The sequence below is a fragment of the Prionailurus viverrinus genome, chromosome B1, assembly GCF_022837055.1.
Source record: "Prionailurus viverrinus isolate Anna chromosome B1, UM_Priviv_1.0, whole genome shotgun sequence".
NCBI lineage: Eukaryota > Metazoa > Chordata > Mammalia > Carnivora > Felidae > Prionailurus > Prionailurus viverrinus.
Window position 1 is genome coordinate 200,041,591 of NC_062564.1, and position 26,408 is coordinate 200,067,998.

Below are 26,408 nucleotides of genomic sequence, written 5' to 3' on the forward strand. Positions count from 1 at the left end.
GTAGTCAGGTCCTCTGGTCTGACTCCCGGCATGGGGAGTCCCAGTCTGGTCCCAGCGTGGGGCTGGGCTTGGGGCAGGCGGAGGGGTGGCATTTTTGTCGAGAGTCCACACCTAAGTGTCTGCTTTTCTCCCTTCTTCTGCCGATGCGTCTTCCAAACATCTTCTTTTTAAGTCTTTTTTTAAAATTTTAATTCATTAAGAGAGAGCACGCACGCACAAGCAGGGGAGGGGCAGAGAGAGAGGGAGAGAGAGAAAGAATCCCAAGCAGGCTCTGGGCTGCAGCACCGAGCCCGACGTGGGGCTCGATCTCACGAACTGTGAGACCGTGACCTGAGCCGAAATCAAGAGTCGGAGGCTTAACCCATTGAGCCGCGCAGGCACCCCCGCCCCCCCCCCCCCCCCCAGCATCGTCTTGATGACCATATGTCACCTCTGTCTCTGCGGCCTCGTCCGAAAAACGAAGAACAGAACCTCACAGGCGCTTTGAGGACGTCGAGCGCCGGCACCTGGGGCGCACCTGACTGCTCACTGCACGTGAGCTCTTATTCACGCGGTCATTTCCACCGGTCACGATGGCTCCTCAAGACGGTGGCGAAAGGGATCCCCTGAGGCGGTTTTATGTCAAGGGAATTGTTGGCCAAGGGGTGTCACCGTGTGGGTCATTAAGACTACACAGATCGAACGACACACAAAAACTCCCCAAATTCAAAACAATAACATAGTGAGTCACCAGCTGACTGTGAGCCCCACACTATTTGCTCAGGTTCTCCAAGGACGAAGAAACAACAATTTCGTTCATTCATTTTTTAACCATTTACTGAGTACTCAGCGTGTGTTAAGTGCTGGGGTCGGAATACGATGGTGAAACAACCAAGGGCCGCCAGGGAAGTGGACTTATGATTTTGCCTATACCTTATGTATTTAAAAATTTTTTTTTCTTACATTTCTTTATTTTTGAGAGGCAGAGAGAGAGAGACAGAGCGTGAGTGGGGGAGGGGCAGCGAGAGAGGGAGCCACAGAACCCGACGCGGGGCTCGGACTCATGATCTGTGAGATCGTGACCTGAGCCGAAGGCGGACGCTTAACCGACTGAGCCACCCAGGCGCCCCTATACCTTACGTATTTTTATATAAGGGTTGGAGTTGTCCAGAAACGCGCGTTTGCAATCAGGTTGAATCCGGGAGGGGGCAGGTCTCGGTGACGTCACGGGCAGACCTGCCTTTGGCCTGAATGAGACCATGAATTTTCTTACTATACCCTTGAACTTGGCTTTACACACCTGACGTTTAAGTGTGAAATGAGTGGATGCCTATGCCATTTAACGGACGCTCTCGGAGTATCTGCTGTTCCCCAGACTCTGTTCTAGTCTCAGGGGATGCAGAGATGAACGATTAAGCTGTTCCGCCAGGATTGGCTCACACTCCAGGAAAAGGTATAAATACCCAAACCCAGCAGGAAAGAAGCATAAAGAAGCTCCAGGAAAGCCTCAAGGAGGAGGTAACGCGGGATCCGGGCTTTGAAGGGTGAGTAGGAGTTTGCCAAACGGACAGGGGATGGGGACACTTTCCACGCCGAGGAAACCGCATTTGCCCAGGCTTGGAGGCAGGTGCTTTGGGAATGGGGAGGTTGGTGTGGCTGGAGTGTAAGGTTCAAGGAGAGACGGGGAGGAATGCTCAGGTGGACTGACTCTCCCCATCTGCAGAAACATCCAGAAGCCCCATTTCTCTCCCTCGTCCCTGTCAGCGTCCTGACCCACAGAGGATTAAGGAGCCGGGACAGAAAAACTTGAAACCCATCAGAAAGGAGGATGGACACAGAATAGGCAAGTCCACAAAAAGTCATAAGGTCTTAAGTGTCTCACCATCAAAAATAACCGCACACGCGCGCAAAACAACGTAAGCTGATAGACGTGTTAACTAACCTCATTGTAGAAATAACTTCACCATCTACATGCCTATGGCATCATCAGCGTGGACGCCTTAAACGTACACACTTCTATCTGTGTCAAGCTGGGAAAACTTTTTAAAAATACAGCGTCTTGTAATTGTCAGTAGGTTAAAGAAGGTGGATTAGCAGTTGCCGGGGAGGCTGGGGTGGGGGAGGGGAGAGTGGGTAGCGACTGATAATGGGGACAGGATTTCTTTTTGGGGTGACCCAAGTGTTCTGGAATTAGTGCTGATGGCTGCCCAACCTGGAACATACTAAAAAGCCAAACGACGTGTGCCCTTCAAAACGGTGAAATTCACAGTATGGGAATTAGTTCGCCATTAGACAAAAAGACATGTGGCCAAAGCATCTCAGGAATTCACTGCTCTGCTCTGCCGGGCACTTCGTGGCCTGGGACCCGGCATTTCCCTCCCTGAGCTACAGACAGGCTCACCAGGACTCTGGCGGGGAGGGTGTCTCCTCAGTCACTCGGAGCACTGATCCTGTGCCCACAGCAAGCATCTAGCCAGCACCTCATCCTGGCTCCACATAAGCCACCAAGAATAGAGACCACAGGGATACCGAGTGGCCCGCAGCACTCAAAGCCGTAACAATAGCCGAAGCAGGTGCTGCTTTTTATAGCTCATGTGATTCTTTTTTATTTTTTTTAATGTTTGTTTATTTTTGAGAGAGACAGAGACAGAATGCGAGCGGGTTAGGGGCAGAGAAAGAAGGAGACACAGAATCGGAAGCAGGCTCCGAGCTGTCAGCACAGAGCCCGACGCGGGGCTCGAACTCACGAGCCGTGAGATCATGACCTGAGCCGAAGTCGGGCGCTCCACCGACTGAGCCACCCAGGCGCCCCGCTCATGTGATTCTTACAGCGTCACTGTGATGGAGGTATTATTGCTATCATCTCTGCCTTCTGGATGGGGAAACTGAGGCATAAAGAAGTTATGCAATTTGTTTAAAGTCACACACACAACAAGGAAGCAGGAAACACTGGAAATCCACTCCCCCCCCCCCACAATACAGTCTAGGGGCGTCACTGCGAGGCTTGAACTTGGAAGTGGTGGCAGCAGCAGGGGGCAGTCCTGCCCCCCCCCCCACCCCGAGGGCAGATGAGGCAGGGTTGCTGCCATTGTCCAAGAGGTGGCAGGTCTGTCTCCTGGGGCAGCCCTAAAGTATCCTACAAAGAGTCATTTAGAAAAACCAAATACTGGCCAAAGACCTCGCAAGGGGGTCTAGGGTGGAGAGCAAGTCCTGCTGGTTTTACTGCGTATATGCTTCAAAACACCTTAACACCTGTCCACAAGCACCCTCGGCGGGCAGCTGTCCCCTGTTCTGTGACTCCGGCCTCTTCAAGCTAATATCTTGCGGAGACCCCGCCCCTCCCAGAGGCCTAGGTGAACCCAACGGTGCCCCCCCACCCCCAGGATCCCCAGGACCTGTGAACGTGTCCTCCGGGAACCCAGTGAAGGATTTCGAGAGGATCACCTTATCCGGGGTCACCGAGTGGGCCGGAAATCCAATGACCGGGGCCGTCACGGGGGACACACAGAGGAGAGGAGGAGGCAGAGTGACCGCGGGGACAGACAGCGGACTGACGTGGACAAGCCTAGGAATGCCTGGGGCCCAGACGCTGGAAGCAGGAACGTTCGCCCCTGCAGCCTCAGCAGGGAGCGTGGCCCTGTTGACCCCTGGCCTCAGGACTTCTAGCTTCCGGCTTGGCGAGGCTACACATTTCTGTAGTGGTTTTTTTTTTTTTCAACGTTTATTTATTTTTTTTGGGACAGAGAGAGACAGAGCATGAACGGGGGAGGGGCAGAGAGAGAGGGAGACACAGAATCGGAAACAGGCTCCAGGCTCCGAGCCATCAGCCCAGAGCCTGACGCGGGGCTCGAACTCACGGACTGCGAGATCGTGACCTGGCTGAAGTCGGACGCTTAACCGACTGCGCCACCCAGGCGCCCCCACATTTCTGTAGTTTTAAGCCCCAGTTTGTGGTAAGCTGTTAGGGCAGCTACAGGAAACACATTTTCTGGCACATTCTTTTCCTCCCCGCGCAAGAGCGCTGTCTGGCTCCGGGTGATCACACACTTGATCCAGAGTCTCCCATGCTCTCCACCTAAGGACCTGCCATTTCATTTCCCTCTTCCGTCGGCTTCTGGTGGGTGGGCTGTGGGTTTGCGCACCTGCATTCCCGGCATCCTTCAGGGCCAGGCCCAATTCGGACCGCCCCCACCCCCCACTGAAACCGACAAAGTCCCAGTGACCGGCCCCCAGTGAACACCCGGGACGGCACACAAAAGGGAGCAAGCGGCATCGGCTGTCCTCTGCTGTCTCTGTAGAACCGTGGGTCCTCCCTGTCCCCGTCCTCCTCAGCTGGCAGAGCCTTTGAGGGAAGGAGGGGGTACACATGGGGTCCCGGGGGGCCTGCCCTGCAGCTGCCTGTGTGGGATCCCAACCAGAGTGTGTGTGTGTGTGCCCTGTGCTGGGGTCTGTAAAGTGCTGGCACCTGAGATGGGATCAAAGTCACCCCCCCCCCCCCATGAGGCACACGTGGTCTCTCCTGACCGCTGAGTTGAGCCACACCAGGGACTGACCCAGCCCGGCACCTGAGGGGATTCTAACTCCCTTCCTCACCTGCTGCAGGGAGTGTCCAAGCGTCAGGGGGGAGGCTCCTGGGGTTCCACATAAGAAACCAGAACCCCACACAGACATGCGGTATCGCTGCATCAGCCCTGTGGCTTCAGGGCCTTTGCCAGAAGGAGGCTGGTGGCAAGGCGCCAGCCCTGTGGCAGGGGCGGGGGCCTGGGACACCACCAGTCTTCCGCAGGCTGGCTGGGGGTAGTGTCTGCCCTGTGGTCAAAGACCCACTTGGACGCTGTTGGGGACTGGGGCCAGCGCAGGAATCTAATTACCTCCGGGGGTAAGAGGGGGTGGGGCCCTCCTGGGGATTTGGAAGTGGGGTTCCTAGCCTGGGCTGTTCCCGCTGTCTCCATGCGTTCCCTGCGGTTCTGGGGGGAGGGGAGGCAGGTCCCAGTGGTTCTCCGTTGGCTGATGCAAAAGGCCCGGCCTCAGCCTTCGGCCGCGCGACTGGGGTGTGACAGAAGGACTTTGGGGACACCGACGCTGGGCCCCAAGCAGACAGGTGCCTGGAAGGTACCGATTCCCCTGCCGCCGCCCGCCTCCAGCTGCTGGTCTTGCCGCCGCACCTCGCGCGGTGGCTCGTCTGGGGAGGCCCGCAGCCAGGGCTGGCTCCAGGTCTGCAAAATGACGCCCTAGTCCGGGCAGCTGCGACAGCGGCCGAACCCCCCCCCCCCCTTTCATTCCCGAGCGTCCTCCTCTGTGACCCGGACGCTCCGGGCTGCGGCTGCAGGGAAGGGACCCCCCACTTTCTCTTCCGAGGGGACCCGAGAAACCGTTCCCTGTCTCTCCGACGCGGCGCGCGAAGCGCTCTCCCTGCCCCGCGCACCTAGCCCTCCGGCTCCGCCCGGGCGTCCTCCCAGCCAGGGCGCCGTCCCCAGCTCCGGAGGGCGCTCCCCGCACGGCCCGAGGTCCCCCCCCCACCCCCAGCCCGGCCCCGCTCCGTTCCCACCCGCGCCTCCTGGCCGCGGGGACGCCCCCTCCCCCCTCCCGGGTGCCCGCCGCCGCGCACGGCCCCCGCCCCTCCCCCCACTTTGGGGGCTGCCCCCCCCTTCGCGCCTCCCAGCGCCGCGCGCGCCCCCGCCCGCGTTCCCGGGGCGTCCCCCGCCGCCGAGCGGCCGCGGGTCCCCGGGGAGCGCTCCTTTGTGCGGCCCCGCGCGCTGCGTCAGGGCGGAGTTGCCGCCGCCGCCGCCCGCGCACTCGCCGGCGCACGGGCGGCCCCGGGGGCGGCGGGAAGGGAGGCGGCGAGCGGGAGGAGGGAGCGGCCGCGAGCCCAATCGCTCGGCTCCCCCGCCCGGCCCCGCGCGGCGCCGCCTCCGCCATTGCTGCGCGCGGGAGCGGCCGACGCGGAGGCTCGCGGCGCGCTCGGAGCCAGACCTGCGAGCCGGCGTGGGTGAGTGCGGCCGGCGGGCCCGACCCTTCCGCCCGGGGCGGGGTCCACGGCCGCCGGACTCCCCGGCGGGTGGACGGGGACGGCGCGCGGGGGACGGGTGGGTGGGAAGGCTCCGTGCGGGGCTCCGGGACGGGGCGCGCCCCCTCCCCGGCCGCGGTGCGCCCCTGCGCTCGGGTCCCGCGGGGGGAGGGGCCGGGACCCCCCCCCCCCCTCCCCAGCCCCGCCGGGTCGGCGTCCTCCCGACTCCTCCCCGGGGGCGGGCGAGCTCGCGGTGACTCCCGCCCGGCCCTCCCTCGCAGGCGCTAGCCTCGGGTCTCCCGGAACGATGGTGAAGTTGGGGAACAATTTCGCGGAGAAGGGCACCAAGCAGCCGCTGCTGGAGGATGGCTTCGACACCATCCCCCTGATGACGCCCCTCGATGTCAATCAGCTGCAGTTCCCGCCCCCGGACAAGGTGAGAGCCCCCCCGGCACCCCCGCGCCGCCGGGTGCGCACCCCCAAGTCTCGGGCGGCGGCCGCAACAAAAGAGACGCGCGGCGGTGCGCTGGCGACGCGAAGTGGGGGCGAGCCCGGGCGGAGGGAGGAAGCCCCCCGGGAGGACGACGTGCCCGCGCGGGATTCCGGATCGGGAGACGTGCTCCCCCCCCCCCGCCCCCCGCCCCCAGCCTTGGGTGACAGCTCCGTCCTGACCGGGGAGCGCGGTGAGGGAAAGGTCCCTTCTTGATTTTCGTGGGCGTCTTGTCCGAGAGAGGTCCCTGGCGCCACAGCCGCCGCCCCAGCCCTGCCTCAGGGTAGCAGGGGGCCGTGGGTCTGGGGTGAGTCTAGGGGCGCGGCTGCCCCGCGTGCCTCCCCAGGTGGCGCGGTGTCAGCCTGACTTGCCCCCTCGCGGTGGGGAGGCCCCTCTCTTTGGCCAGACGGACCCTCCTCAGGGGCTGAATTCCCGTCCGCATCCTCTCCGCCCGCCCCTCCCAGACTGGTTGTGGATGCTGCAAGGTGTCCCTTCTTACAGGGAGCCTCCCGCCTCTCTTTGTTCCTTTTGTGAAATCTTCAAGTCAGGGCGCTCTCTGCTCGCCCGGGTATTAGTGTGTGTTAGTGTAGCCGGGGACAATCAATCATTCGTCATCCTTTCCCCAAAGTGGGTTTTCTTTGCTGGGTTTGAAGAGTCCCTTCTTTTCTTCAATACAGTATCCAATCAAGTAGTTTCTGTACATCAAGGAGAATATTTTCAAGAGCTAACACTTAAAAAGGTAAACATACGATGTTTGAAAGTCTCCACAATTGTATTGTAAAGCTCAAACCTGAAACGGTAATAAACGGCATCCGTTCTGACCACCTTGCCGCTGCTTAAAAACCACCCTGGCCGCGACTAAGCTCATTCTATTCCCCAAAGTGCGTTTCCTCGTATTGTCTCATTTAGCCCTGGTGAGGACGGTCTGACTCAGGTCTTTGTCTTTTATTCCCGCACGTTGGGGATTGCTGACCACCAGGTGGGGACCGGGAGGGGGGAATATCTCTGCAGCGGTGGGTCCTTCCTTTCTGGAAGATTCCTTCATTCCCATGTGGACTCTTTGACCTACTCAGCTCTCTGGAGTGGGTTCTGTCCCCCCAACTTTATTGTCTGTGTTTTGGGTGGGGGGCAGGGGCAGGATCGTGGCTGGCAGCAGGTGTCTTGAGTTCAAGAGGATCAGCTCGTCGCACCTGTGCACCCAGGCCACGTGGGGCCACTCTGGGGCACCGATGGTCCCGAGGAGCTTGGGGGAGGGGTGGGGCCAGGCTGCCTCAGCTGGGCGGGGGACTTGGACTTGCAGGCCAGCTCAGCCCGGCCCCACCGCCCCCACCTTGCCCTCCCAGCTCAGCCCAAGAGTGGTGGCAGCCTGTGCCAGGAACGCTGCGTCCTGAGGCAGCACCTCTGTCAGGTGACTCCCGCTGCTCAGCCTGAGCCTCCTCTTGGCCCCTCAGTCTGTTCCATTCCAGAACTGTCTGGCATTCAGTTGACTTATACCAGGGAGGGGGATTTCAGGCAGGTGTGCAATCCATTGGCCAACCTGCTGTGCCGTCCAGAAGTGGCCCAGGTAGGTCTGAAAGAGAACGAGCCTCCCGTCCCTGGGGGTGTTCAGACAAAGAGAGGGAGCTGGCAACAATGCTCCAGGGACAGGAATTCTAGCAGGAACCAATGATTAGGCTGGAAGATTTCAGAGGTCACGGATGAGTAGACTGACTCTCAAAGAGTTCATGAGATGTGCCCAAGGTCACGTGGCCGAAGGCCACACTCCTCCCGGATACAGAAGCTTCTGGCAGGCCCTCATGCCCCGCCCTGCTCGGGACCAGACATGTGTCACTCAAGACCTCACTTAACCTGAACAACAGCGCTGTGATGCTCACAGCCAGGGTTCAGGGGGGCGATGTCACCTGTCCCAGGTGACATGGCTTATGGGATCAGGGAACGCTGTCAGGGTTCCAGGTGGAATCTGTCCTGAGCATGTGTACTGAGTGCTGAGGTGCCCCAGGGACAGCAGTCACGTGGCAGCAACGTCGGGGCATCTCACCGGACGTCTGATGAACGCTCGTCAGGGGCCAGGCACTTGTCTGCGTGCTGGACGGGCTTACGTTTCTTTAACGAGCTGATGTTAGGGGGGAACTACCGTTGCTGCCCCTGTGGTACAGATGTGGAAATAGAGGGTCTTATCCAAGGTCGCCTAGTGTCAGTGGAAGATGCAGAGGGATCCGGGCTGATAGAATACCGACCGGGCTCCCTCCTCCTCCTTACTGCAGCCCAGTCGGAGGCGCCTTGTTCCCGCTCGCGGGCCAGGACCCTGAGGTTCTGAGCAGTCAGGCACGTGCTCAAGGTCACAGCCAGTCAGGTGCGGTTGGGACTTGAGGACAGTAGGGTGATGCGCAGACACTGCCTCGGAGCCGGCTGCCCCTCCCCACGTGGGCGCCCAGGCTGTCACTCCAGGCACACCCTCCCTCTCAATGTCTGGAGAGCTGCGCGCACAGAAAGGAACAAAGAAGCAGGAGTGTGGCCCTTGGGTCACTTTTCGGTGGCGGCTGGCACGGGCCGCTTTCTCTCCCAATTCTTTCCTGGAGGCTGGCTCCAGGGTCCCGGCTCCCTCGGACAGCGTCTCCAGCTCCTGACTCGCTGGGTCTTCCTAGGTCTGCCCGAGTGTCTCCCCCAAGCTGTGTGCCGCCCTCTCTGGGGGAGGAAGAGCGTGGGGGTCGCTGGCTCTCCGCAGTCCAGCGGCCGCTTGTTGGCTTCCGGAAGTGGGGGACCAGGGGCTGGAGACGTGTGAGCTCTTGACGCCTCCCTGCCCGGTGGGGACAGGAGAGGAAACGGTCCCGGCCGCAGGTGTGAGGAAGAGGGGGCCGGGAGCCTGAGGGAGGAGGCTGGAGGGCGGGCCGGGGCTCATGTGAAGCTGGGGGGGGACCACAGGGGCAGGGGGTGTACGGGGCAGGGTAGGGCCGGTTTCCTGGGTGCAAACGCCTCTCCCACTTCACAGGGGGCAGAGGGGAAGAAGAGGAGGGAGACCCTCTGGGGGCCGTGGCAGGGGCAGAAGAGGGCGAGGATCGTGGGGTGGAGACAGCCACGAGGTTGATTTCCTTGCGAGCTGGCTCCTGCTCCTTCCTGTGCCTGGAGGGAAACGGTTAATCCCCTGTTGCCTCACTTTACCCACGGCGTAGAGACCAAGGGAAGGAAACCAGGCGCTCTCTCCCGACCACTGGGCTTGCGATATGAGTGGAATGAGGAGTCCACCCTGCCACCTATCGGCTTAACTCCTCTGCCCCGAGTTATCCTACGTCCCTCCTGGGGCTGCTGTCAGGGTTATTAACGGGGAGTTTCTTAGAAGGCCCCGGCATCGAGATTTCCCATAAATGGGGGCTGTCCCCATTCTTTTTGCCAAACACTTGGCGGCCAAACAGCGACTCGACTGCCCTCTTTGTGTCTGGATGTATCTGGCCGCACCCCTGACGCTCTGCTTCTCCGTTTCCCCAACAAGGTGGTGGTGAAAACTAAGACCCAGTACGAACCCGATCGCAAGAAGGGCAAAGTGCGCCCTCCCAAGATAGCCGAGTTCACCGTCAGCATCACCGAGGGGGTCACCGAGAGGTTTAAGGTGAGTGGCCCCCGATGGGGACTACACTGCCTTTGTGTCCAGGAGGGAACCGCCGAGCTGACCCACGAAGTGACGGGGGTCGGGACAAGACACGGTTCATCTGGCTGACCCCCGCTGTGCCAAACCAGCCCTGTGGCTCTTAAGTTTTCTTCATTTCCTTGCTTTTCCAGAATGACCACACGTAACTTAGTGTTGTTGGGCTTTTTGGGTTTTTTTTAGTGTTTACGTTTTTCAATTTTAACAAATGACTTTTTAAAAAAAATTCCAGCATAACTAACACCGTGTTCTGTTAGTCGCGGGTATACGGGTGCAGCGTAGTGGTTGAACAGCTCTGTCCGTTACTCGGTGCTCCTCACGGTAAGTGCTCTCCACCCGCTTCCCCGACTTCACCACCTGCCACCGCCCCTCTGGCCGCCACCGGATCCTTCTCTATAGCCGTGAGTCCAAGGGGAAAACCCACCCCTAAACCTTCTTTTAGACAGCGGTCACCCACGTGGGGAAAATCACTTTCCAGACTTGAAGTCTTTACCTCCGAAGTTCCAGGGAGGAAGGAGACTAACAAAGATAAGGCGGCCTACTCCCCACGTGCAAGACCCGGTTCCGGGCCCCTTACTTGTGCCAGCCGAGCTCAGTGACCCTCCTCCCCAGAGGGCAGGTCTATAACCCATCTTGCAGGTGCGGAAGTTGAGGGCTGGGGCAGTCCCAGCTGTCTGGGGGTCAGCCTCCGTCCTTCACTGGCCCCGGCAGTGTGCGGAGGCACGGTCTATGCACGGGCCGTTGGAAGCGCTCACTCGTGGAGGGGGGAGGCCTCTCTCTGGACGGTTCTCTAGGGGGGAAGAGCTGTTGGAAGGGGCGGGGTTCCAGCCAAGTGGGGGGCGGGGTGGAGCCTCCCCCACAGGCTGGGTGGTCTCTGAGGGTGGGAACAGCTGGGCTGCTTGAGGAGGAAGTTAAGACACTGATCTTCTGGGGACTTGTTCTTTGGGAAACAAGACGTGGTAAAACGGTGCCCGTCACCCAGATTCAAAGGGGTGATTTGAGAGACGCCACTGGGTGGCCCAGACCCTGCAGAGGGGCTGTGGCTGCCTCTCCGTTCACCCCGTGTGGCTGTGTGAGCAGTCTGCTCGTGTCTGGGTGCACAGATGCTCGCACACCCACACTCCCAGCAGTTCCCACAGCACCTCACGCACCGTGTGCAGTTCTAGCTCACGAAACCCCGTGGGTCGGTCGCTAGGTGCGAGCGAAGCCCGCAGAGGTGAGGCGGCTCCGCGGGGTGACTGGCGAAGCCGGGGTGCGCTGTGACCTTGAGTCCCTCCTTCCCATCGCTCTGGCCTGCCTCGTGGGCTGGAGGGACACCGTGCCGGGCCTGCCTGGCCCGCGGACCCGTCAGAGTCACGATCTGCTGCGTCCCCGGGGTGTTCGCCCGTGTTATTTGTCTGCCCCGAGAGGTGGGTACTTCTAGGAGAGCCCCTTTCCGGCGGGAACGTTGAGGCGCAGAGAGGCCCACGTCTGTGGTTCCCGCTGGTGCCATAAGGACGGTACGTGGGCTGAGAAGCTCGTCCGGTGGCTCCCGGCTTGGCAGTGTATCTGTGGCTTTAAGCTCATGACCGGGACCGGGTTGGACTGACTCAAGGTCGACGTCTTTTTCCACTCTGGCCAGCCGGCTTAGCAGGTGCCTCATCTGCGTCCACTCACGTGACCTGCGCGGTGCGTGCCCTGGGGATTTGCCGCCTGCCGGCCCAGGCAGAAATGACCTCGGTTTCAAGGTCATCATATCCATCATTCTGATGGCTGACACCACCTGGATATCTGGGTTTCTCATTCTGGATTTGACCTTTGCCCTTCTCAGCCCTGGCATTTTAGGTCCCCGCGGAGTGGGGTGCAGCGTGGCACCTGAACGGCTGCCCATCGTCTCTTGTGGTCCATTGGGTGCAGGCTCTGTCCCCCAACTCCGGTGCTTTCCCCACATGCTTACCTGCTGTAGGTCCCCAGGTTCCCTGTTTAAGGCACGGGTGACGCACATTGGCCACGAGGGCTTTGGGCAGCCACAGCCGAGCATCTGTGTGGTTACCTGGTGCCCGTTGCCCAGAACCCGAGGGCTCAGAAGATCTGAACCCGTCCCTGTGGACTGGGCTGTGGTGGCAGGATCCTGTCTCACCTCTGCCTCCTCCTGCTGGGGGATGTCTGAGAAGGTGATGTATACAGCAGGCACTCAGTAGAGCACTGCACTGCAGTGAGCCTGTCTCCCCGGTTTTCCACATAAACAGTCCAGGCAAGTCTGTATGCTTAACCTGCCTCCTCCTTAAGGTTCACGACCACCCCGGAGGGGGCGGTGCTCACCCGTTTCACAGATGAGGTTTTCGAGTCCCAGGTGGTCACCAGGGGGCTGGGGTCCTTCGGACTAGTCCGTGTCTCCGAGGCCAGTGCCTTTCCACCACACGGCCTGCTAGGCACACCTCCCCATTGGGCTCCGCCTTCCAGCTCCTTCCAGTCCCGGCTCAGAGACCAGCTCCGCCATGCAGCCTCCGGGGATTAACCTGACCCTCCTGGGGTTCCCATTGCCAAATGTTAGGAGACAGTAGCAGCATCTAAACAGGGAGCCGCACTCTGGGCCAACAAGTCACCTTCCTCGCTGGCAGCCTCGGGATGTGTGGTGGGCCACGTACCCCCGAGCGTTCTCCAGGGCGAGCATCGTTTTTCTCTGGTCTCTTCCTTTCGTGTCACGTTGTCCAGGCTCCCTTCCGCCCCGGGCCCTCCTCTGAGGGGCCATTCTTGGGCCATGCTTCTCTAGGTGTGACCAGATGTCCTGGCGAGGTCCAGCAGTGTGGCCTCTCTCTGCCAGCCAGGATGACAGCCCCTCCTCTTTGGGGCTATATATAGGCACGGGAACAGCTTGATGAATCACTGGGTGACTAGCCATGCTGGGGGCCCCAGAGTGCATGGGGACTTGGGGAGATTTCCAGGGTTTTCCCGCCGGACCCTTGCTTGTTGAGTAAGGCAGCTCCCCATGGAGCCCTCTCTCTGGGCTGTATGTGGATGTAAGTCCTTTCCACGTGTCACCGGTTCCCTCCCGGCCAGGCAGATGTCACCGTCAGGGGCAGATTGCGACCTGAACCGTGTGGCCTGGCCAGCTTGACCTGGAGGCCTGTGGGCCAGACGCTCACAGCTGAAGGACCTGCGTTCTGTGGGCACCTCGGGCTTGTGCCCCGACACCATTCTCAACAGGGAGGGAGAGTTAACCTGGTTCCCCGCGCGTCTGCTGTGGGGTCTGCGTGTGAGGGGAGGCCCCCAGTGCACCGTTCCTCTAAGTGTGGTCGGGGGCCGCCTGCGGTAGAATCACCCGAAGTTTGATTCTAGCAGAGGGACCTGGACCCTGGGAATGTGCCTTGTGACAATGAGCTCTCCCGTGGCCCTTCGTGGCTGGAGGTGCATTCTAGCACAAGGGCAGGGCAGGCTCAGGAGGGCCGGCACCTTTCTGAAGTGCTGATGGTGTTCACCGTTCTGGAATGTTCTCCCAGCCTCTTCTTGCCCAATTAGGTGTCTGGCGTCTCTGAGTGGAGCCCACAATAAGGCACGCTCCTCCTGCGACGCATCAGCTAGCCGAGGGTTGGGGAACTTGGGGCGGGGGGGAAGGTTGACCCGGAGACGGATCTGTGATGGAAGGTTCGGCCTCCACCCTGGGCCGTGCTGGGGGCTCCGTCACAGCTTTGCTTTGGACAGAACCTCTTTCTCATCCTTTCGGTGACTGGGCGGCTTCTGTGTGGCTCCCAGCCCAGCCACCGCCTCCGTTCTTTTCGTCTCCCTGTGTGAATTGCGGGAATGGAACTGCGTCTTTTCAGCTGTTGGAGCAACAAGTAAATAACGTGTCCCCCTTTGTCTCTAATGTGTGCGGTTCGGGAGCGGGGAAGCCGGCTGCTTTGCGCCTCCGCTTTTATATACCTTTGGGCGGCATCCTTGAGACGAGATGTCTTTTTGGATGTTACTTTATGGTTATCGCTCGGGGATGAATCTCTTGGCTCCCAGGTTGCTAGGCTGGTTGCTAGGTAACCGCTGATGGGGAGAGGGTTTTGTAAGACTCTGCCACACTGGGATTGCTGGATGAATCACCCAGCAGCGGCCAAAAGCCTAGGCTTGTGAAGAGGTTAGTCAAGGAGGGAAGTGCTCGTTTAATTAATTGGAGGTGTATTTATGCGGAGAATAAACACAGGCTGAGATGGTTCTCAAATTAAGTAAACCTAAACATCTTTTCAGTCTCGTGTTCCCACTCACCCACGCAGGGCGGGGTGTCAGGGTGCAACTGGGGCTGCTTGCTTAACGCCCCCCTCCCATCTTGGAAGATGGAGGGACCGTAATTAGGCAGATTAAAGGAAGGCTCCGTCGGGGCTCTCCTGAGCCCTTTATGCTCTGTGGCTGCCACGACGGAGAGCTGTTGACATTTCTGAGACCCACATGCCTTCTCTTTGTGAGTTAAGGGTTTGGGTGAGCAACCTGCACCCCCTCCCCTGGGGCCGTGTTTCCTCTGGGGCTCCGTGAGATTCCAAGGTCAGCCTTGCACGTGAATGCCTTTCGTGGTCCGTGCAGAGCTGGGAGGATGTCCTAGGAGGAGAGACCGAGTTCGTCTAAATGGCCCCCTGTGTTGGTGGTGGATCCTACGGTGGGGGCATCCCTTTGCATCCCGTCACAAATGATTCTGTGGGTGGTTGGTACCTTCTTCTCACCTCCTTAATGACCTTGAGCTTCCTGTGCACCCGGCTTGTTTTCCACACTCTCCAGTGATCCCCCGGTGTGTTTCGAGACGCATTTGTTAAATATTTATGAGCGGCAACACCATTTCCTTGGTGTTCGGCAGTGGGGGAGGTCTCCAAGCAGTGGCACTGGAGATCCCAGAATTGTTTGGACACCCCCGTAACCTTCAGCCGAGCGTCCCGCGGGACTCGGATGCCAGGTTCTGCGGTGGCAGAGCCCACGGTTTTCTGGCCCAGCTGTCGAGTGGGGGCTTCATCCAGAATCGGGTAATAAGTGGTTTGAGTCATCTTGGAGAGGGGGTGTCTGTGTGTTCACTTTTTTGTCGGTTACCTAAAATATTTAGTGTTGCACATGCTTGAAGATGTCAGGATTCATCCTATTTTTCCAAGTTTTTTTTTTTTTTTTTTTTTTTTTTTTTTCTGCATTACTCAGCAGAAAACACGTTTCCTTTCCCCTCCCCCCTGAGGGGGGAGGGCAGAGGGAGCGGAGGAGGGAGAACCTAGCAGCCATCGACCCAGAGCCGACTCAGGCGCTGAGTTTTATGAGTGTCATTCCTTTTTGTGTTAGTAACAGTCTTGAAGGTTGATCTCGCTGGCTTGACTTTGTAGGTGGGGAACGAAGGTCAGAGAGGTTAAGGAGCAGGCGGACGGGCAGCCAGCTAACCAGGGGTGGAAACAGGATTCAGACCCACATCCACCTGCCACCCCAAAGCCCACCAAGCTCTGTCTCCCACACCGGCAGCTGCACAGGACCTGCGGGCCGGCTCTCCCCCACTTTGGATGTCCCAGTCCCACCCCCCCCCCCCCGAGCAGTGACCTCTCCCAGGGGCCCCCAGCAGGAGAGGAAGCCCCACCTGTAAAATGGGGGTGCTGCCCCGTTCCCCACTGATCCTTAGAGAACTAGGGTGTGGACCAGGGTCTTGTAAGTTGAGTGGCTATATAACTTATGGCCCAGATTGGGATGCTTTTGAGAGTGACCGTGGACAGTGCACATTGGGGATGCCAGGGCGGTAACCAGCAGCCAGGACTGTCCTAAGAATCCAGGGTACGTGGTCCCCTCCTTATAAAGTTTGCCCTGAGGCCCACATCTTGTTTGCCATCCATTCCTGGCTGTTCTTTCCAGAAAACATCCCTCAGCTCCGTCTTGCCTCTGGGGCTGGGCTGCCGGGACCTCTGCCCCAGCCTGTGTCTTGCCTGCCTCCTGTCTCTCTCCCTGGCCCATCTTTCCTTAGTGCGGTCAAATCTACGTAACGTAAATTTTATACTTCAAAGTGTTCAGTTCAGTGACATGTGATCTGCATTGTTGCCCAGCCATCACCACTGTGTAGTTCCAGAACATTTCATCACCCCGATAGGAGACCCCCTGCCCATTAGCAGTCACCCCGTTTCCTCGCCCTGTCGGCCCTGGGCAGTCACCAATGTACATTCTGTCTCCGGATGTGCCTGTTCTGGACATTTCACATGGATAGAACCATACAACACATGGCCCTCTGTGACCGGCTTCTGTCACCAGTGTGTTTTCACCGATCATCCCTGTCGTAGCAGATGGGTGCCTCATTTCTTCTTCTTTTCTTTTCTAATTTTTTTTAACGTTGATTTATTTTTTGAGAGAGAGAGAGAGAGAGAGAGAGAGAGAGAGAGCGCGCACACGAGAGGCAGAGAGAGAGGATGGGAGGCACAGAATCCGAAGCAGGCTCCAGACTCCGAGCTGTCAGCACAGAGCCCGACACAGGGCTCGAACCCACGAACCGTGAGATCATGACCTGAGCCGAAGTTGGGCACTTAACTGACTGAGCCACCCAGGCGCCCGCCTCGTTCCTTTTTATGACTAATACTGGGTAGTATGGCTAGACCGTCTGGTTTATCCCTTCATCCACGGATGGGCACTGGGGCCGTTTCCTCCTCTTGGCTGGCGGGAACAGTGTCGCTGTGAACGTTCACATGCAACTTTTGTTTGAACACCTGTTTTCCGTTCTTCTGGGTTTGCACCCGGGAGCGGAGCTGCCGGTTCGCGCGGTGATCTTGTGTCTGACACACCGAGGAGCTGCTGTTTTCTCTGGCAGCTGCACCGCCCCCCAGCCCCCGCAGCAACGTGTGCAAGGCTTCCGGTTTCTGCACATCCCGCCGGCACCTGTCATCCTCCGTCCCTTCAATTCTAGCCGTCCTAGCGGCTGCAAGGCAGTGTCTCACTGTGGTTTTGATCTGCATTTCCCGGGGGGCTGATGACGCTGAGTGCTTTTCCCCCCCGTGCTGGCTGGCCGTTCATGCATCTTGTCTGGAGAGGTGTCTGTTCAAGTCCTTTCCCATTTCGAACTGGGTTGCTTTTGTGCTGTTGAGTTGCATTCTGGACACCAGCTCCTCATCAGATCTGTCATTTGCAGATGTTTGCTACTATCTGTGGGTCGCCTTTTCATGTCTTTGCACAAAAACATAATCTGGCACAAAATTTAAACGTTTTGAGGTACGATTTATTTTTTCTTTCGCTGCTTGTGCTTTCGGTGGTACTTCTAAGACACCACTGACCTCTCCCGGGGGCCCCCAGCAGGAGAGGTGTGCCACCTGCCAAGTCTGAGGTCATGAAGATTTACCTCTGTGTTTTCTTCGAAGAGTTTTATGGCTTTAGCTTTCACATTTAGGTCTTTATTCCATTTGGAGTTAATTTTTGTGGATGGTGTGGGGTAGGTGTCGAGCTTCGAGCTTCTTCTGTCTGTAGAAAGCCAGTTGTCCCAACACCAGTTGTTGAAGAGACTGTTCTTGCCTCCCTGAATGGGCATGGCGACTCGATTCAGAAACCAGTTGATCTTGACGTAGGGTTTAATTTCTAGACTCTCTGTGCCATCCCGTTTATATGGTTATTCTTATGCCAGTACCGCACTGTCCTAATTACTGTAGCTTTGCAGTAAGTTTTGAAATTGGGGAAGATGAGTCCTCCCACTTACTCTTTGCTTTCAAGATTGCTTTCGGCTGTTTGGGATCCCTGTTTTTTTTGCGTCTTCCCTGATTTCTTTTAGCAGTGTTTTTCCGTTTGCAGAGTTCAAGTCCTTTTTCCCTTTGGCCGCAGGCAGTCAACGACAGCAGGGCGAGTGCTGCCTGTGACCCTCACCGGTGCAGAGCACTGGCATTTTTGTGTCACGCCGTAGCTGGTGCCCGGGTCCCCTCCTTTCTTTGAAGTCACGGTATTTCTCAGATCTTGCTTGATGTTAATAAAGAAACAAGTATATATGTATCATCAGTTTATATCTTTTGCGGTCTTCTGACAACAGTGTTTCGGCACGATGGGTTTTCCGCGCCGTCCCAGGTATGGTGTTGTGCGTATCTCGGGCATGATTCGGAGAGGGATCTGTAGCCTTTTCTGGCTCCCGGAGCGTCAGTGGCACAAACACAGCGGACACCCTGTGCTGGGCTGGCCCCTGGTCCCTTGAAGGCCGCGGCCCAAGGCACGGCCTGGGCCCCCACGCGGCAAGTGCCGGTGGACACGGCCAGGAGTCCAGCTCCGGTAGAACAGCTGTGATTGCCTCCCACAGTCTCCTGCTCTGGAGCTTTCTGACAGCTGCACAGAAGTGATACACATTTGGGGGTGATGTAGAATCTGCTTCCTCTCACTCACTCTCGCTCACACGCACGCACACATCGGTGGCGAACGTGTTCTTCAGCTAACTTGGAGCCTCCTAGTGTTGTGAGAAATGGTAACTTGTCACAAAGAGGCGGCTGCCTCCTGGAGTTCTGCAAGTGCCCAGGAACCGTCTGGGTTCCTGCTTCTTGATGTGGCAGACAGGGACCTGTGTCACCTGGCTTGGGTCCCCTCCTGCAGGACATGTGATGTGCCAGCCACACTGGCCGAACGCACTGCATCCCTTGATGCTCTGGGCTTTGGCACAGCCTTTTTCCTCTGCAGACATACCTTCCACCCTTGCTGCCCTCATGAGCTCCTCCTCCGAGACCCAGACCCCCCCGCCCCCACGTCTTCCCCAGGCACAGTAGGGATTCCCCTCCTCCTGCCCCCCCGCCCCCCGAGTCGTGATGAGTTCACACCACGCAGCGGAGAGCAGGGCTGATGCGGTGGGGCCAAGGACAGGTCAAGGTAGCCACCTTCTTGAGAATGTCCACCAGCCACCTGGGATTCCGTAGGTGGAAGAAGGCAGGGCCCTGGGGCCCTTTTTTGCCTTTGCAAGCCCCTTCGTCCTTAGGAAAAGAAAACAGGACGTTAGCATATGACTGTCTCGGTCTGAAGAATATAATCCAGGCTGGACCCATTATCATCATACAGTTGTTTTCTTCCTGGTTTTACAACAAAACTGAAAATCATTTTTGTGGGCCAGGGAGAGCGTCTGTTGCCAGCACTGGGCCCCGGGGTGCCCGGCAGAGATGACGGCTCTGAAAGAACAGCCCTGCTTCTAAGGAAAGGTGCTTCTCCAGCGTGGGGGCTCCCTGCCCCCTACCCCTGCCCACAGCCCCGCCCAAGCGCAGGCGACAGCAGGCGCCGTCTGTCTGGCAGCCCAGGCTCTCCAGGCCTCCAGGAGCCCGTGGGGGGCACAGCAGCCCCAGGGCCCCCCTCCTTCCTGTGTGTGATCATTTGCTTCACAAAACCCAGACCGACTGGCACCTCTAGAAACTGAACTTGTGCTCCATTTGACGTGGGGATGCTTGGGGTTGGTTCCGGGTGCAAGCACTCGCTGAGAAGATGGGCCGCCGGCCAGCTGGGTCCAGTGACTCCCTGTCTCCCTCGGCGCACGCAGGGGCCTTGTGCTCCGGAGGAGGTGAATGAGCTCCCAGGGGCGTCTGTAACAAAGTGCCACCACCTGGGTGGCTCAGGACAACACGCACGGATTCTCTTACGGTCCTGGGGGTCAGAAGCCCCGAGTCAGTGTCACTGGGCTGCATCTGGGTGTTGGCAGGTGCTCCCGCTGGGGGGCTCCCACTGGGGGGCTCAGTCTCTTGGGCTTTTGGAGCCACCAGAGCCATGGCCCCCATGCTTCTTGGCTCGTGGCCCCTTCTTCCACCTGGCCCAGCATCCTCCAGTCCCTGCTCTGTCTCCTCTGCTCCCTCCCGTAAGGACACCTGGGACTTCGCTCACACCCACCCAGATATTCCAGGAGGTCTCCTCGCAGGGGCAGAGTCACTTTTTGCGTAGAAGATGATGTGCACAGGTTCCAGGGGTTAGGACCTGGATGTCCTTGGGAGACACCACTCAGCTTACCCAGCCGGTGTGCCCTGGGCCGGTCACCTATGCGTCTGAGCCTCAGCGCCCCCGAGGGTAAAACGCAGCCCATGGTGTTGCCTTCGGGAGCTGTCAGGAGGAGTCCACGAGCTGTGGTTAACCGTCTGCTAGAGCGCAGAGTGTGGTGGCAGTCTCTGGAGCTACCCTTAATAGTGGTGTTTGGGCACAGGAGTGCCCAGGCTGGGTGGGGGGGAGGGGAGCTCAGCAGCCCTCAGGCTCCAGGAATCCCATGCAGAAGGGGTTCCTCCGTTTACCCCCTGTCCTCAGCTTAGATCGTGCACGGGAAGTGTCTGGGAAGTTTTAAATGCTACTGAGGCCTAGTCGTTGTCCCCCCCCTCCCCCCACCGTCTTCTCCCTCGCTCTGGGTGGGGTCCTGGTGTTGGGATCCTCAGAGGCTCCTGGGATTCTAACACAGCCATGGTTCCGCCCCTGTTTTTGTGCTCAGGCTGGGCCACTGCACGTGGCTGCTGCTTCGCTGCCTGTGTGTGTCCCTGGGCTCGTCGGACTACCTGGGGGTCTCGTTGGCTCGACTCGAAGGTGCTGCCTTTTCAGCGACCGGGCCTCCGTCACACATCAAGGTGCCAGATGCGATGGTCTCTGAGCATCTTCCGTGTCCCGGTGCTGCAACACCGTGAGGGAATGGGCTTTGTGAAGCAAGGGCTCGCCCTGCCCACCCCCGACTGCCCAGCTGGGGTCTCCTGGGCTCCCCACCGTAAAACCGGGGGCTGGGCTGGCATGGCCACTTCCCGGCAGAGAGGGGTCACGTGCCCTTTCCGGAGTCACGATGCGTGTGGGCCTGGAACCCAGGGCTCTTGACACGTGTTGGGCAGCGAGTGGCCATTTTGTCTTCTAGTCAGACTATTCTGGAACTGGTTGAAAGGTGGGGCCGCTGGCAGCTGGGGGCTCCCCAGGATGCTTCTGGTCAGGGTGTGTCGACGTAGGAAACAGCCTAAAGGGTACTCCCATGAAACGGCTCTAAGTAATTTCACGCTTCTTTCTAGAATGTGCCTAGCTGTCTCACGGGAGCGGGGAGGTTGGTGAGACTCTCCGAACTGGGACACAGTTTCGTTTCACTTGAAGCACGGAAACAGTAGATGCTGGGCTGTGCGGTGTCCATGCTTGTGCTGCTGGTGCTGGGAGATGCTGGGATGTTCCAGAGCCTTCCTGGAGGGGAGGCAGGGGCCCAGCCAGGGCTTCAAAGGGTGAGGAGGAGAGCAGGTGACCCCACCTGGTGTGCTGGGGAAGGGACAGGGATGGCAGCAGACAGAGAACACCTCAGGGGACGCGAGCCATCCCTGGCCCCCCCAGAAACAGCTCCAGCCCTCGGGGCCGCCGTGGCATGTTCACCGCTGGGGGCTTAGCCAGCAGACGGGGCGTGTCTCCGATCCGAGGGTCAGAAGCCCAGATACGGGTATCGGCGGGGACATGCTCCCTCTGAAGGCTGGAGGGGAGTCCTTCCTTGCCTCTTCCCAGTTTCTGGTGGCTCCTGGCGGCCCTCGGCTTACAGACACGTCCCTCCCACCCTCTATCTTCTCGAGCTTCTCCCTGCGTTTGGTCTCTGTGTCCTGTCTCCCCTTTCATAAGGACACTGTCAAATTGGGTTAGGCCCCACCCTAATGACCTCAACTTAATCACATCTGCAAAGACCCTATTTCCAAATAAGGCCACATTCAAAGGTAGCAGGGTGTAGAACTTCTGTATTTTGGGGAGGGGAAGACACAGTTTAACCCATAATGGGCCTAGCACATGAGGCTGACATCTCTTCAGAGCCCTGATCCCTAGTCATTCTCCTGATGAACGTGGAAGAGCACGAGGCTTTGTTCCCCACCTGCAGACATAAGATACGCAGGTGACCTGCTTAGGCACACAGCTGGCAGGTGGCAGAGCCAGGAGCCAATTCTGAGCCGGCTGGGGATCTTTCTGGAAAGGCCCGGGGCTCTCCTCAGGCCACGATAACCGCAGGGGTGCCCTATGCCAGGTGGTGAGTAGGAAACCCACATTTCTCTTCCGACCATGGGGCACTTCCCAGGTTTGTGCAGACCCTGGGGCCCAGGAGAGGCTTGGAGTTTGCAGAGGTGTGGGGGAAAGAGCGGGACAACCCGCAGGGGAAGGGCTTTGCTACACCAGGCGCCGCCTCCCGACTGTCCCTGGATTTCTCTGCCTCCCTCCTTTGAGTCCTCCGGGAACCGTCACATTCGCTTTCCTTGGTTCCGTGGGCTCCTCGGTCATCAGGCCTGGGAATCCTGGTTGCAAGGCCCAGGCCGGGTTCCAGGAGGAGAGTGGTTCCCCACAGCCCCGCCGAGAGATGGGGCTTATTTTTAAACCTAAACAGATGGGGCGCCGTGAACCAAACACAGTCGCGGCTTCCAAATTCAAGGGACAGGTTAAAGACTGCCCTAGGACGTGAGATCTGTGTGCGTGCGTATGGATTTTAATTGAGAACTGTTGTACACACACCATTAGTTTCAGGAGTGAGACACAGAGACTCCGTATTTGTACGTGTCGTGAAATGATCACCAAAATGGAGTCCAGGGAAAACCATCACCACACAGCTACAGTTTGTGCATGTGATGAGAACTTTCAAGGTGTAATTTCTTAGCCACTTTCAAACACACAACACAGTATTCTTCTTCTCTATCGTACCCCCAGGACTTACTTACCTTAAAACTAGAAGTTTGTACCTTTGACCACCTTCACCCATTTCACTTACCCCACCGATGTGGTCGCTGTATCTCCGAGCTTTTTTTTGTTTTGTTTTTAATTTTTTTCAAACATTTTTTTAAAATGTTTGTTTATTTTTTTTTTTTTTTTTTTTTTTTTTTTTAAATTTTTTTTTTTCAACGTTTTTTATTTATTTTTTTGGGACAGAGAGAGACAGAGCATGAACGGGGGAGGGGCAGAGAGAGAGGGAGACACAGAATCGGAAACAGGCTCCAGGCTCCGAGCCATCCGCCCAGAGCCTGACGCGGGGCTCGAACTCACGGACCGCGAGATCGTGACCTGGCTGAAGTCGGACGCTTAACCGACTGAGCCACCCAGGCGCCCCTGTTTGTTTATTTTTTGAGAGAGTGCGAAGAGGGGAGGGGCAGAGAGAGAGGGAGACATGGAATCTGAAGCAGGCTCCAGGCGCTGAGCCATCAGCACAGAGCCCGATGCAGGGCTCGAACCCATGAACTGTGAGGTCATGACCTGAGGCGAAGTGGGAGGCCCAACCAACTGAGCCACCCAGGGGCCCCACCCGAGCTTGTTTTTTTTGTTTTAGATTCCACACAGAGGTGAGCTCATAAGGTACTTGTCTTTCTCTTCATTTAGCATAATGCCCTCAAGGTCCATCCTTGTGGTCGCAAAGGACAGGATTTCCTTCTTTTTCTGGCTGAATACTACTCCATTGTGTGTGTGTGTGTGTGTGTGTGTGTGCAACACGCTCACACACACACACACCACCTTTTCTTCACCCTCTCGTCCATCCATGGACACTTAGGTTGCTTCCACGTCTTGACTGCTGTGGATGAGGCGGATATGAAAACGGTGTATTCGTACTGACTGTTTGAGTCCGTGCTTTCACTTCTTTAGGGTATATACCCCGAAACAGAATTGCTGGGTCACACAGTAATTCTGGTGTTAACTGGCGGAGGAGATGCCATACTGTCTCCAGAGTGGCCGGACCGGTTTGCTTTTCTACCAGTGCTCAAGGCTTCCTGTTTCTCTGCATCCTCTCTGGCACTTGCTGTCTCTTATCTTTTTTGTAACAGCCATTCAAACAGGTGTGAGGGGTCGCTCCCTGCGGTTTTGGTTCCCTGATGATCGACGTCGAGCACCTTTTCACGGTCCTGTGGTCCATCCACAGGTCTCCTTTGGAAAAATGTCTGTTCGGATGCTCTGCCCATTTAAAAAGTTAGATTGTTTGGGTTTTGGCCATTAGATTGTAGGAGTTCTTTATATATTTTGGATTCTTGCCCCTTGTCAGATATATGACTTGTAAGTATTTTCTCCCACACAGGAGGTTGGCGTTTCCATTTTGTTGATGGTGTCCTTTGCTGTGCAGAAGCTTTTTGGTGTGATCTAGTCCCACTCATTTATTGTTGCCTGTGTTTGCCTTTGCTTTTGGGGTCAGATTTAAAAAATCATCGCCAAGACCAATGTCAAGGAGCCTTAACCTTCTAGGAGTTTTATGGTTACAGGTCATATGTCTTTAATTGCTTTTGAGTTAGTTTTTGTATATTATGTAAGAAAGCGGTCCAGTTGCATTCTTTTGCATGTGGCTCTCCAATTTTCCCAACACCATTTATTGAAGAGACTGTCCTTTCTCCGGTGTATGTTCTTGCCTCCTTTGTTGTAAGTCAGTTGACTATGTGTGGGTTTATGTCTGGGTTCTCTGTTCTGTTTTTATGCCAGTACCGGACTGTTTTGACTGCTGTTGCCTTGTAATATAGTTTGAAATCAGGGAGCAGGATACGTCCAGATTTGTTCTTCTTTCTCAAGATTGCTTTGCTTATTTGGGGTCTTTTGTGGTTCCGTCCAGATTTGAAGATTGTTCTATTTCTGTGAAAAATGCCACTGGGATGTTGACAGGGGATTGCATTGAATCTGTAGATTGCTCTGTGCAATTTGAACAATATTAATTCTCCCCAACCATGAACACAGACTACCTTTCCACTATTTGTGTCTTCAGATTCTTTCATTAGTGTCTTAAAGTTTTCAAGGCACAGGTCTTTCACCTCCTTGTTAAATCTATCCCAAGGTATTTGATTCTTTTAAATGGAAATACAGATGAGATTGTTTTCTTTTTTAGGTAGTTTGCTATTTATGTATAGAAACACTACAGCTTTCTGTGTATTGATTTTGTGTCCTACAAATTTGTTGAATTGTTGATTCGTTCTGAGAGTGATTTGGTGGAGTCCTTAAGGTTTTCTATGTATAATGTCATGTCATACAAAGGGTGACAGTTTTACTTCTTCCTTTCCAATCTGGGTGCCTTTTATTTTTCTCAGGTGCTGTGGTGAGGACTTCAATACTATGTTGAACAGAAGTGGTGAGAGTCAACATCCTTGTCTCATTCCTGATCTTAGAGGGAAAGCTTTTAGCTTTACACCATTATGACGTTAGCTGTGGGCTTGTCCTACGTGGCCTTTATTACGTTGAGGCGTGTTCCCTCTATACCCACCGTGTTGAGTTTTTTATCGTAAGTGGATATTGAATTTTGTCAAATGCTTTTTCTCCATCTGCTGAGATGATCATGTGTTTTTTATCCTTCGTTTTATTCATGTGATGTATCACATCGTGGGTGCTGAAGGTGCCTGCCTCCCTGGAATCGGTGTACCCTCTTATGCTGTGTGATCCTTTTAATGCATTATTGAATTCAGTCTAATACTTTGTTGAGCAGATAATACTCTTTTTAAAAAAAATTTTTAATGTTTATTTTTGAGAGAGAGAGTAAGTGTGAGTTAGGGAGGGGCAGAGAGAGAGGGAGACAGAGAATCCGAAGCAGGCCCCAGGCTCTGAGCTGTCAGCACAGAGCCCGACGCAGGGCTCGAACTCATGAACCATGAGATCATGACCTGAGCCGAAGTTGGATGCTCAACCCGCTGAGCCACCCAGGTACCCCGATTTTATTTTACTTTTTAAAGGGTTTGTTTGTTTGTTTATTTATCAGAGAGTGAGCATGACTGCGGAAAGGGCAGGGAGCGAGGGAGGGAGAATTGGAAGCAGGCTCCACACTGTCAGTACAGAGCCCAACATGGGGTTTGAACCCGCGAACTGTGAGATCGTGACCTGAGCTGAAGTCAAGACGCTCAACCGACTGAGCCCCCCCCCCTCCCGGGTGCCCCGAGGAGATAACATTTTAACAGGGCCTCTTAACCTCTTGTGTGCTGTGCTCTGGACTTCTTGGAACGATGTTTTCAAATGCCCAAAATAAAACACGAAGGCTTGTGAAGGAAACCAGTTCTGTCAAACACAGCTCTTCTCACCGACCACCCTGGCAGAAGCAGCAGCTGCTCTCGACCTCGCGGAGCCCCCCGAGCTGCCCCCAGGGGCTGCCAGCAGATGGCTGGGTCCCGGGCAGGGCAGGTGCGGCTGAGCAGCAGCCTGGGTGAGTGTGGGGCAGGGGGTGGGGGGGCCCTCGGGAAGGACAGGGCGCGGGTGCGAGGGGGGCTCTGTGGCCTGGACCGTGAGCTGGGCCACCCGCGCGGGCGCGACGGTGGGGACAGGGGGCAGCGGCCAGGGCAGACGCGTCCTTCCGCAGCGCCCGCCGTCCTCAGAAGCACCGCGCGCGTCTGCAGCCCTCCCGCCGGGCCTGGGAGCCGGGTCCTCTCGTTGCCCCTGGTGGGCAGGAGCCCGTCCCAGGTGTCGCCAGAGGCAAGGCGGCT

General features: G+C 57.1%; 1 protein-coding gene across 3 annotated transcripts in view; it reads left to right on the forward strand.

Annotated features, from left to right (window-relative positions):
- The first annotated feature begins 4,806 nt into the window (after positions 1 to 4,806).
- The window catches only part of NSG1 (neuronal vesicle trafficking associated 1), a 31,928-nt gene continuing 10,326 nt past the window's right edge, over positions 4,807 to 26,408 (forward strand). For 2 of the 3 annotated variants that reach the window (XM_047857682.1, XM_047857684.1), the window contains exons 1-3: positions 5,857 to 5,968; positions 6,268 to 6,422; positions 9,964 to 10,080. In XM_047857682.1, coding sequence (XP_047713638.1) covers positions 6,294 to 6,422; positions 9,964 to 10,080 — 246 coding nt within the window. In that variant the 5' untranslated portion in view covers positions 5,857 to 5,968; positions 6,268 to 6,293. Of the gene's footprint in view, positions 4,859 to 5,856; positions 5,969 to 6,267; positions 6,423 to 9,963; positions 10,081 to 26,408 lie in introns of those variants that run through there. The other variant, XM_047857683.1, reaches the window with a different exon arrangement.